Source organism: Siphateles boraxobius, unplaced genomic scaffold, assembly GCF_051911475.1.
Source record: "Siphateles boraxobius isolate OS27281-9 unplaced genomic scaffold, OSU_SipBor_1 130, whole genome shotgun sequence".
NCBI classification, from domain to species: Eukaryota; Metazoa; Chordata; class Actinopteri; order Cypriniformes; family Leuciscidae; genus Siphateles; species Siphateles boraxobius.
The window spans coordinates 22997911-23010742 of record NW_027508734.1 but is presented as its reverse complement, the minus strand read 5'-3'; the positions used below and the strand labels follow the sequence as shown (position 1 = coordinate 23010742).

The window sequence follows — 12832 nt, the reverse complement described above, 5'->3', positions numbered from 1 at the left end:
GGCCGTTCGATTCCGTCGTTGGGCCAGCAAAATTGTTTGCATGAAAATGCAAAATAACTACAAAACACAGGGATTGCATTCACAAAGTATTTTTAATCCAATTAAATACTTTATAACCAAGTATAACTACTAAGAATTATTCAGACTACATACATTTCAATGACTTTTCTAGACCCGCAAATTGTGCTTTTGCAATACCTTGATTTTTCCAGGTTTACCAGGACCATAAGGTCATTAAAAAAAAAAAACTAAGGAGAAAGTTGGTGAAACCACCTAACATTTGGTTTCTCTGAAAATACCTGGATATTATTCTAAAGACTTTAAACTGTAATAATTTCCTAAAACACAAATGCTCTAAAGAGGAGGGGAAAATGTGTCTGAATCCAAGAATGGTGTACAGTGGGATTTGGCTGAAAGCAGATGTCCTCAAACTCCATGGTTCATCTAGCCTTTTGCTGCAGTACCAGAAGTGGGATTAATCTCCTCATTTGCATTGTTCATCATCAACCACATGACCATGCAAAACATTGAGCAAACACTTCCACCAACATTAAGACAAAGCATACTTATTTAATGTGATCTCAAAGTACACAACAGAGTCAAATTTATTCATGAAAAGTGGTCATAAAAATGACCACAGAATAATTGTATACACACTAAACCACTGATACCACTGCATACAGGTTTGCAATCTATAGATGTGGGTTATTTTTTATGCTATCCTTTGAGAAATAACCTGTACAGTACGACAGAAAGAGCTTTTCATTGATTATACAGTCTAAACCAAGATAATTGGATTGTCAAACCACTTTATACAAAACGACGTTATGTTTGAAGTACATAAACATTAAAACAGTAGTTTTAAATATTTAGGTTCAAAGTGCTCACTCTGCGCCACCTTCATCATCTTCCAGTGTTTTACGGAAGTGTTTGCGATTTACTTTCTTGCCACTGTTGAAGACAGCACTGGACACCGTTTTGTCTTCTTCCTCTTTCTCAGACCCCCACTTCCTTTTTTTCTCTTTATTGCCCCATGAAATGTGATGATCATCCAAATGTTGAAGGCCAACTGCTTCCTTCTTAGCATGGTCAAGTTTGCTCCCACTTTGATCTTTGCTTTTGGGTTTAGTGAACACAATCTTATTATCACTGCTGCTGCTGTGATCCTGGTTGAAAGTTGGAGTGAAAGTCTCCAGCGTGGCTTTTTGAGACCTCCGGCTGTCTTGAAGCTCCTGAATGTACTCATGAGCGACCTGACTATTCTTTCTATCACTGGTTTCAGCAATATCTTCAAGACTGTAGCGGGTCCAGCGCTCGGGGTTTGCTAGGTAGTCTGGGAGTTTTTTACCTGGAGGTTGTTTTTTGGTTGCCTCTTGGCCAACACTACACTTCCCTTGAGCTTCCTGCGGAGGTGACGGTGGAGCAGGACGGGCAAACATGCCATCAAGAATGTTGTCTTCACCTAGATCCTTAGACGTGAGCTTCGCTGCACTATCCAACTGTGCAAAGATGTCTTTGCTCCGATCACAGAAACCAGAGCTCCCACCTATCAGTCTGAAGGTGGGATTTTCTTGAGGAACAGACTTGACATGCTGCTGAGTCTCACCTTCATCCTCGGAGGATGATGACAAGTCCTCAATCTTTCTGCCGAAATGCTCTGTGGGTTCATCAGAGTCAGAGTCGCTCAGGGAGAGATCATCTGGAAGTTCAATCGTATCTCTATTAGACAGACTGTTGGGAGCATCCTTTTCTTTGCAGTTTGGGTCACTCATTGTGCTACAACTATTCCGAGGTTAGTTCAAGAGATACGATTAGAAGGTGGATATTTATGCTGTGATGCTGAGTGAAAGATCTAAAGAAGAAAGAAATACTTGTATTAGTAATGCACAAACAGACAGTTTATTCAAAGAGTAGCATATAAAGTAAATAGGAAAGGCATTGACTCCACATAACACTAGTGCTAATAAACTTCATAGAATGTTGATATTGAACTTTATTTTATGACAAACTCATAACAAACCAACTGACATGAACTATGGAGAGAAAAGCAAAGATGAGGAACTTCTCACTCACCAAAAGGCTCTTGAGACACCTATAGGAACCAGAATGAGAAACAAGCAGTGAGATCTTCACTCAGAAAACATATAATTACATAACAGTATTATACGGTGATCTAATAATACTTAAGGACATGCATTTCAATAGGCTACATTATCTATATTAAAATCCATATTCATTTATTTTACAGATCTTGTGATGGTGTTGTTCTTTATGCCCTTGTTACATAATCCCACTAATCTTAAGAAAGTAAAAAATATATACAGCTGGAACAATGCTTGGGTGCATGGAGGTATCTTACTGCGGTTGAAGACTCACAGTTACTGCGAGCTGTTCCGTTTAGCTAAAATCATTGATTCCAGAGTATTGATCAAAGTTATGGCCATAGCGTTTAGTCTGAAGGTTGTCCTCTTCTTATGGTGTAAGCTTGAATAAAACAAAAACGGAATCAGCATGTCTACGTATTAGATCAAGAAGAAGAAATTTGCAAAACTACAGGCATTTAAAACAAATCATGACGTTAATGTAATGTCAGTGAGCATTATCTTCTGATGACACGTTAAGCCAGCTAACGCAGCTAAGTTATCCCGCCTAGCTGTGATGATAAACGTGATCAAAATATCTCAAAATGCCCTCAGAACCTACGACATTTACGGTAACACGCTGGTAGAAATATAACAACCATAAATTATAAGTTTCTTAGTTATTTGACACGTATCTAGTTGTCCACATAAGCAGTAGCATACCTTTAGCTGCAGTTAGTACCCATAATCAATGAAGAGATGCTTTGTGGGAAATGTAGTTTATCTGTTAGACTGAAAACAACAGCTGCGTTCTAGTTCTCACATGGTCAGTGTTCACAGCTCCCTACATGCATAGCAAGGGGTGTATGAATATAATATAATATAATATAATTTAATTTTAAAAAAATTGTCAGTTTACAGTGTTGTTCAAATATCTGCGAGATTATATACGATTTTATTTATGTAGTTTTTAATAACTTAATAATTATTATTTATACTTGAAACCACTAAATTTAGTGATAAATTAATGTTTAATATGGTTAATTTCACTAATATGTCTCAGATTTACAAAAAAATGGCTACTCCGGTTGCCCTGCTCGCTCCCTAAGATTTCGGTGCGCCACGCCATTACCGTAACTATTCTGATTTACGTGATCGTGGAACTCATAATTGAAATTTTTGCGAGCTACGACTTGTACCACGTGACCGCTGTACCACGCGACCAGTGCAAGGAAAAGTATCTGAATCCGAGGACGTTAACAGCTCCAAGTACAGCGTCATCTCTTATTTACGGTAATTCTTCTAACATTGCGTGAACGCAGCCTATCAAAATACATTGAATGGCTAAATGCCTTTAAAGTCCACTTCACGGGGCACTACGGAGGATTGGGAAACCCGGCGTCTGTCTGTCCAATAACCAGCAGAGGGCGCCAATGCTGTAAGATAGAAGCACGAGCGAACTGACCCAGTGTACTTTAATTAAAAATTAATTGAGGTAATGGATTTATAGAATAGTATAAGATGCATAATGCCCTTAGCAGTGCAGTACAGAAATGCTCAATAGATATACACTTTTACAGATTAATCCTGTATTCTATTTTTTTTTTAAATGTAGAAATGACTGAACATATGTAAAAAAGAACACAGTAATAAAGAACGTGACCTTATAGAGACCCCGTAAATAATACTTTTCAGTATTTTAATGTCAGTATGCCGACGGAAAGTCACTCCCCTTTAAGACATCATCATCATCATCATCACATCTCCAGTCATCAGCTCGCCGCTGCTTGCTGTAACGTTAGTTATTGATGTTATGGAGAAGAAAGCTAGCGACGGATTCACAGCTTAGCCACTAACGTTACATTCTCCCTACTAAAATCTTAAAGCTTGAAATCGAAAATCGCCTCCGGCCAAAAAGGCAGACTGAATTACAGATTTTGTTTCATTGTCCCGTGGGAGAAAAGAAACGCACGAACTTAACATGAAGAGAATAACGGGGAAGACGAAAGAAGCTACTTTAATAGAAATGTCCCACACTCTGGATTCTCAGATTGAAGGTAAGAACTGCTACAATAGTTATGTAAATCTTACATGCAGTATTCAAAATCGTAATGAGAAGGTTAGTCTGGGAGTTGTCATCGTAAATGAAAAGATAAATGAATGTGACGCTGCATTAAATCAGCTGACAGGATCACTTCAAAGACAAAGAACGATGAAAAAACAATGCAACATGTTCACCAGGTCAGGTCCCTTTAACAAAATATAAAGGTATAAACAGTACATGTATTCAAATAAGCGGCGTTGAACTGAAATTAAAATAGGCTAAGTTCCTAAAATGGCAAAGGTATGGAAAAGTTGCGGTCTAACGTTACACCCAGAGACTGGTAGCTGCTACTACCTCATCGTGCTGTATTACAAAAGTGTGTTTTTGACATTGTTTAAATCCACAAAAACAGCCCTGGTTTGAGTGTAGAGGACAGACCAATTACATGAGCATAGGCTACGTGACCTACGGATTTCGAAAAAGAACATAAACGTGATATTTATTCATACGCATCATTGTATGAATGGTAGTTTTAAAAGCAGTTTGAACCAGCTCTTTTATTAGCTTTCACGTTACTCCGTCTTGCCACATGCCTTGACCTCAGTCCCATAACTTGAGAATCAAACAGTCCATGTTGAATCAGTTAAATGTTTGCTGTCATTCTGACTCATTCACAGTTCATTCAGTTCCCCTGCACACAGGACATTTTTTGACTAAAACATCAGGCGTGATGATGTTTTCACACTAATAATGTGGTATAAAGAAGTGGAGTGAATGGTCTTTGTATTCATATTGAATAGAGTAGTGTATTAGTTACGATTTTGAAGTAACCAAACAAAGAGAAAAATCATATTATATTTATATATATTTGTAGGATGATAACCAATGAATAGGCTCCATAGAGGATCTTAGTGGGGCCACCTTTGACACAGGACCTAGGTAGGAACATATTCCTGATTTTCCCCCTCTGACAACTAAATGTGAGGTATTATCTAAACAGAATATCCTGCGCTGATGTTTTAGCTCAGGGATGTGACAGATGTTTGATCCCACATTTAATATTACTCGGCTTGTTTTTTAATAATGTAAAATGAATAATTGAGCAGAGCTGAAATGAATCAGTATTGGGTCTGATGTGGCTCTTGCCGTCCCGAGGCTTGTTGCACAGCTAGAGTAAAAGCTGCTAATGCATTTAGGCTAAGAGACTTATTAAGTGTGAGGTGTGTAGGTGTATGTTTATGTCCACGGCTCATGTTCACATTGGTGTGTTTGTTTGCCCGAGTGACTTATTATTATTATTATTATTATTAATAATAATATTATTATTTGCTCTGCAGTTTTTCTGACTGATGCCGAGGTTTGCCTGTGTCACAACAGTGTATGTTTTGTAAGAGGGAGTGGTTGAAAGGAATGAGAAAATGTAGAATATAAGGGATATACTGTATTTCAGGGGAACCCCAGCCTAATCTCTCTGTTCCCTCCTGCTTTGGATTTCACTGCAACTAATTAATCCATGTACTAATCATAGGTGATTCACTGGAAAGTAATATGATTATGCTTCTCGACCAGGACTGTGGCAGTGCCATGGCTCACATTGTTAAGTCTGCAATGTGTGATTAAAAAACAGAGGGATTTACAGTGACTCTGAATTTTGTGTCTATATATCTTACTTGCACTTTATTTTATTAACATACGGAAATATTTTGCACTGAAATGCATTGAACCTCAAAGTTAATTATTTTTATATATTTAATTAATTTTATATTGGCCAGATGCTTAGCGGCAACCAGAGGTGGACAAAGTACACAACTTCCCTTTTTAAATATAAGTAATATTATAAATATAAATATAACAAATAAATATATTTAAAATAAATATAAATAATATATAAACTTAAACTCAAATATTACTCTGTTACAAGTAAAAGTTGTAAAGACCGATTTTTACTTTAGTAAAAGCACAGAAGTACTCGTTTTTAAAGTACTTATTAAGTAGGCCTATCAAAAGTAAATGTCAATGCATTGTTTTATTATTGTTACATTGTTGTATGTAATACTTACAGTATCTTATGCCTCTGAATCAATGCCCGCCTACCTACCCTTATATCAATATCACATTTATTTCTAGAACAAAATTCCAGTTGTGGGATTGAATGTGAGATTGAATAAATGTTCTCAATAACGTCCACAATGGTTTCAGACACCCAAATGCTGATCCCTTAAATAGTGGCCTATTTAAAGTTTTTTGCCGTTTAGCATGAATATGTTTGCCTTACTGTTATCTATAAGCTAGTGTGCTCCAAAACAATGACAAAAATAGCATTTAGAAGACCAAACCCAATGTTGAAAATTAAAATCAGGTTGATGTCAGAATCCAAAGTCAGAATGATGTCAATCCGACTTTTTATTTCCGATCAAAATCATCCACTGACTGATGTTACTACTTTTCTACTCAAAGGCATTGACAGAATTGTAGTGGAGTAAAAAGTACGATATTTGTCTTTCAAATGTAGTGAAGTTAAAGTAAAAAGTTTCCAGAAAAAAATAATACTCAAGTTAAGTACAGATACTCAAAAAGTGTACTTAAATACAGTACTCAAGTAAATGTACTAGTACTTTGTTACTGTCTACCTCTGGCGGCAACAAGTGCACTACAAGAAACCACAGCTAATGGCCAACTCATTAAATCTGCATAACATAACTTTAATATCACTAATACAACTATAAAACTTCCTGTTGCTGCAGTAATTAAGCCTGGTAATATAGGATATTGCTTCCTATCATCATCCTCGTAATTGCTGTAAAAACAATATAGTTTCATCATTACTGGGCATCAGTTTAATTGTGTTTAGTGTTAGATAGCTTGTTAAAATGGTCTTTTATATAAATTACACTTCTTAGATATGCTAAAATATTTAAATCCAATTACTTTTTTGTAAACATTGAGTTGGACTCGGGTAATCAATCCCATGTCGTCCAAATAGAGGTTACTTGACCATTTTTTATTTTTCTAATTTTGTTTGCATGACTACCTCTGTTTTTTTTTTTTAGTATTGCAATTTTTGTTTTACTTGGTTTAATTACAGCTGCCTTCTTTATGTCATGGCCCACAACAAATTTTGGTTATACAGATGTTTACGTAAACCTCAGTATCTCAACTCAGGATGTTCTGAGCTCCTTGGAACAGAATCTGTAGAGCAGTGTTTCCCAACCAAATACCTAAATAAATTAATAAATAAAAATAAATGCTACAAATAAGAATATATCGTCACTCTCAGGTGGAAACCACGTTTCTTATATTTAGTAATTTTTGTTTGAAGTTTTACCAAAGACTTTATATACAGTAAGACGGTCACTCGTATTACTATGAATTGGAGAAAGTGCAACGCGCAATGTGGTGGAATAAGTCCCGCCTTCTAAAGAAAAGAGCCAATCGACAATTGGTAATGTCATCGCTGACGCAGCTGCCGTTGGAAGCTCCGGTTCCATTATCGGATCCTCAAACCGTCGGCCAAACCCAAGCGTGCCGCACAAGCCCTGAAAAGTGAAGCCAAAGCGTCTCGATCGCCCCCCGGTGACTGGTCCTAGTATAGGTCATAAACCCCGCCTCCCTGTGTTATTCAATGGGACGTGAGACCAACTAAACAATTAAATTACACTTCACATATCTTTTTTCCAAAGATAGTTTCTGTCATTTACTGTAGTTTTCATCACGATGATGTAATTTCAAGTGTTTGTTTTTAAAATAAGTTTGTTTTTAGTTAGTTATTTGATGCTATAAAAACGGTGCTGTGGCGTACATGATTGACAGCTGTGATTGACAGGTTCTCTGAGCAAAGTAGTCACTGAAGCTACAACTGACTTTTTTTCGGGATCTTTGGAGGACTGAGGAGATTGGAGCTTTAAATTTAATATCTAAATTTCTATAATTAATTATTTCACACCGACATAATGGTTTGTTCTGCAGCAGAGGCGCGTGCTTACGCTTGATTCAGCGAGAGTGAGGGTGGGACCAGAGCGGGACGTTGATTTCGCGGCTTTACTTCCTGCTCACTACTGCGCATGTCTGGTCCCGAAATCGCAACTGCGCAGACTCAAGTCCCAAGATGTCAGCGCCATATCGGGACAATGGCGGCTTCACTTCTCGACAATGGAAGAGAATGAAGGGGCGTCGTCCATTTTTTTTTACAGTCTATGGTCAAACCTCATAACTCCACCTGCCTCCATCGTAAATTATTTGCACACATTTTGGATATCTTTGCTTGTTTGCAATGCAAAGGTAAATAAAGAACTGATGTTTGAATAAGTATGTTTTCTTTACTCAAGAAACACTATGGGCCCTATCTTGCACCCAGCGCAATTGACTTTGTACACCGACGCATGTATCATTCCTATTTTGCACCCGACGCACAGCGGAATTTTCCCTCCACTGACGCATGTCCGTCTCGCGTTATAAGTGACTCAAACTCGCAGTGCTTTCAGATGGAGCAGCGTTTACACAGCCGTACATCAATGACAAGCTGCGCATAAAAAATAATTGCAGCCCTTGCGATTTCAAAATCGCGATAAGCCAACTTGATTTAAGTGCAATTTCATGTAAATTGCGATTAATCGCGCAGCCCTACTCATCATTTTTACAGCAAAATGGACACATTACAATTGTTAATAATCCAACTGGATCATAGAAATGCCATTATTAAAAGATTATTTTGAAGTTTACCATCTGAGCTCTCGTCATCAGAAAGTAATTTTGTCAATGCAAAGTGTTGTTATTTCTGTCCTGTGGAAAAACTTGTATTTAGTCTCTTGCTTTTCCAAGGGATTGTATAATAAACTATAGTGTCTGACAGTGTGAATGGTCCTATCGTCTCTTCAGAGTTTATCAGTGCATTGTCACGCTGGACTGTCACACAGAAGAACGAGTCTCTTATCAGGGCAGACCTCATGGTATCCTCTTTAGAGAATGCGACATAGACACCCGGTGTGGACCCTGATTAGATTCCCGCGCCATCCCTGCCACACCATGCCTGCTGTGTTTGTATGTGTTCTCTTGATCTGTCATGTAAAGTAATAATTCATTTAGTTACAGAGGTACTCTACTAAAATGTTTTATTATTCAAATAGCATAAATAAAATTACTTGATTTTGTTTTGTTCAAAAGAGCACATCTGAATTAAATTGTTTAATTGTCACAACACTTGCAGACAACAGCCAACAAGTGTGGCTGCGCTTGTTGGTGAACAGGCAAAAGAAAGTGAGAGTTGTTGCTATAGCAACATGCAGTTTAATTTAGTTTTTTCTTTGATAGCCATACTTTATGAACTAGTAGTTGACCCAGTAAAAGTCATAAATAATATATATATTTATATGTATCATGGCCCTTGAGCATCAACAGAGTGATAAGGAACATTTAAAAAAAATTAATTGAGATAAGGGAGCTGTTCTTTATTAATTCGGAGAACTGTATTAGGATTTATGCATTTTTTTTTGTGTACGTGACTCAAAGTTGTTTGTATACATCTAATTTGAATTATGAATATTATCTGTACATCTATAAACACTCCTTCTCCTGACCTCACAGTATACTCATTGTTTGCTTCGCTATTTAAGAGTAAGACTTTGCTGGAGATCCCCAATTACTTTCCGAGCCACCATTGCATCCTGTTGATAAAGATACGGTTCCTGTGTTATTGTGCAGCTTTTTCAAAGACTTTGCCATGGATACAAAATGTGGTTGGGAATTGTGGTTTAGTTGCCGTTAATGTGAAATCTTCTCTGACCTGAATCTATGACGTTTCCCGACACACTTTTCCTGTTGGGAGTTATGTGTTTTGCCATGCATTAAGAGTGCAATGGTTTAAGCTTGATTCATTCAGCCGATAAATTCAGTTCACTTTATATTCATACTACAGCTAGTCATGTGACAGTGTGAGGCTGAATTGGAGTTGTGAATATATTTTCTGCCCATCTGCTGAGCCCATCTCTGCTGAACAGTAAATTTATGCTTTAGCACACAGATTCAGTTAAACAACTGTTGATTTGTTTACTAGGAAATTACTGTGGTGGCCACAGGTTTGTATTCAGACAGGTTTTATCAACACTACTGCTGCTTGTTCCCTCTCTGCTTCAAAGTATTACACAAAGGTGTCATTATCAAAGCCTTTCTTTCCCAGAAGGCCTAATCATCACTCATAATAACATGATCAGAGGAAGCCTGTGAGACCACACCCGTTGGCTCTGCTCGGAGCAAATATTAGCCTTCTCATAGAATGGAAATGATAGAGACCAGCCATCTATACAGGGGTGCACATAACTTTTTTGGTCTGGTTCTCAAAGGAGCACCTGGAGAGCTTGGTAGTCACACTTCAAGTTGTCGTCATCACTTTCCTCCTGACTGCTCTCCTCACTGTCCTCTTTTCTCTCGAACATGGTAGAAGATGATGATGTTTTTGTTTTATTTGTATTAACTAGGGCTGGGTATTGTTAGGAATTTCAAAATTCGATTCGATCTCGATTCTTGAGGCTTCGATTCGATTTCGATTCGATATTGATTTATTAGCTTCGATATCGATTCAATAATAAGTAAATACAAAAGTAATTAAGTACCTGAGTATATTTTTAAATAATGTTTGCAGTATTGCCAATGTTTAAGAACAAATTGACCCCAGCATGTTTCCTGTCATGGTTTATTTAGCAGAACAAACTGTATAATATTGTAAATGTGTTGAATACAAACCACAACTGTAACAAACAGGTGCTTTATTAACACCTCTAAAGTGCATGTAACTGTAAGTAGTAGAAAGTATATTTCTTTCTTCCTATACATTCAAGTTATAAAAGAAATGTACACAGAAGCACAAAATGTGCATACTCAAAAATGTGCTTCGTGAGGCACACGTGTGCACATTCGCACACACACGCACGGGCTCTTCCTCTGTCGTGCGCGCGCTACGCGGTTTGGAGCTCGCGAGCTCTAGATTCCGGGAGATTTGAACTAATTTGCGTACATCAGGGAGCCGCTATCAATATGCGGGAGACTCCCAGATACTTATGTTGTTCTTATTATCATTTAGGGGGGCTTAGGAAAATTTTGGGGTAGCTTCAGCCCCCCTAAAATAGGCCTAACGACGTCCCTGGTTGGTGGTGCAGGCTTGAACGGAGTGCAGCTGCTGTCCGTCATCTTGCTGTTTTGGTAAAGCGCCTCTTGTACAACGCTGAACGCTCTCACTAGAGTGTTGCACACAGCGCCGCCACTGGCCGGTGGGCTGAATCGATTAGTAGGGTTTGATGAATCGATATTGAATTGAGAAACAAATAATTGCAATGCATTTATGAATCGAAATTTTTACCCAGCCCTATTATTAACATTAATGAGGCAGACAACAGCAGGAATATTAGGCTGATGTCACTTTAAGACCGAATGAATGGACGGAATATACTGCCACACATCTAGTTTCTTTCTCAACTGTTCACTTATGACAAACAGAAAGAATACTTAGAGAGACGGCTATTTTGGCATAATAAGCGCAAGTGAACATGAAAGAGGAATCAATTCGGTGTTCAAACACTGTCTGAAACGTCTCTCTCTCTCTCTCTCTCTCTCTCTCTCTCTCTCTGACTGTGTGTGCGCGTGCTTTGGGTGTCTGTGGCTGTGTGCACAGATAATAGCGAGCGAGTCCCGATTTTTGCCTCTTCTTCCGCATTTACAATCGTTTTAATGTGTAAATTGGCAAGACAAAACATTTCCAAATGATAAACTTTCACTCTATGATGGTTAAACTTAGCAGTTAATTCGTGAATCATATGCGGACTGAACCACGGGGTCTGGTCAGTATGGATCACGGACAATTGCGATCTGTTGCACCCCTTTTAATTAATGAACACACTTATCATCAAGATTGCCAGAGAACAAGTAAACATTTCCAAGTAAATGTGTCCCTGTCCCCAAAAATGTTGGTACTCAAAAACGCTTCCCTCCATTTTCTGCTGCGCTTCGTTTCTTTTTACCACACATGTGTACCTGCGCACCAGTTATGTGCACCCCTGCCTTTACACCTATTTACAAATGCAGTTTTTTGAGATTTTAGTAATGGGTTTTAAATGTTAGCCCAGACATGTAATAATTTCCCCCTAAAAGAAATGCATGTAGAAAGAGTTGCTTGTGTGGATTTAAATTTTTATTTCCATCTTTACACCCCTAACCGTCTCTTGAGTTAAGATGGCTGTGCCGTTCTGACGGGCTACCGGAGGACCTTACAGGCAGGTACGAACAGAGCTACGTGTGCCGCTTGTCTGTCAGTCCCCCGCTCTGCCATCTTCTCATCCTCTGATACTCTTTTGCTTCATAGTCGTTTCCTGTCATTATCATTTTATTACGCTTCATCAGCATCTCAGAAACCATATTGTGACAGATGTGCTTGTCTGTGGTACCACATATTTGGAGATGTAAACTTTGCTCCAAATGCTGAAGATGTTTTAAAAAATGTTGACGTCTTTGTCTGTTCTTTCATTCCGTTGGCCTTGTCAACTTGTTACGGTTCATGCCTCTGCTTTGAGGCTGGGTATGAGTGTGTGTTTAAAGCTTTTTTTGTCAGATTTGCACGAAAGTTTTACCTTGAATGTGTGAGAGATGTGTTTGATGACTGAAGTGTTGTGTAGCTTTGTGTTTTTGTTGTACATATTGATACCAGTGTTGTTCCGAAAGAACA

The 12832-nt window shown here is 38.1% G+C and overlaps 2 protein-coding genes across 5 annotated transcripts in view; one reads left to right on the top strand and one right to left on the bottom strand.

The window, feature by feature from the left end:
- Positions 1-73: 73 nt before the first annotated feature.
- tssc4 (tumor suppressing subtransferable candidate 4) lies at positions 74-2871 on the bottom strand. 3 transcript variants are annotated; one of them, XM_077228692.1, is made up of 4 exons: positions 2805-2871; positions 2360-2484; positions 2074-2092; positions 74-1852 (listed from the first exon to the last, which is right to left on the bottom strand). In XM_077228692.1, exon 4 carries the CDS (start codon positions 1770-1772, stop codon positions 885-887), a length of 888 nt encoding a protein of 295 aa, XP_077084807.1. In that variant the 5' UTR covers positions 1773-1852; positions 2074-2092; positions 2360-2484; positions 2805-2871; the 3' UTR covers positions 74-884. The 3 variants fall into 3 exon arrangements, with proteins under 3 accessions (XP_077084807.1, XP_077084809.1, XP_077084808.1); XM_077228694.1 differs by having other exon boundaries at positions 2377-2484; positions 2805-2865; XM_077228693.1 differs by lacking the exon at positions 2074-2092 and having other exon boundaries at positions 2805-2865.
- Positions 2872-3818: 947 nt separating this feature from the next.
- ano5b (anoctamin 5b) overlaps positions 3819-12832 on the top strand; it is a 40768-nt gene continuing 31754 nt past the window's right edge. The window contains exons 1-2 of one of the 2 annotated variants that reach the window (XM_077228668.1): positions 3861-4138; positions 12343-12387. In XM_077228668.1, the coding sequence (XP_077084783.1) occupies positions 4063-4138; positions 12343-12387 (121 nt within the window). In that variant the 5' untranslated portion in view covers positions 3861-4062. Of the gene's footprint in view, positions 4139-12342; positions 12388-12832 lie in introns of both variants that reach the window. The other variant, XM_077228667.1, reaches the window with a different exon arrangement.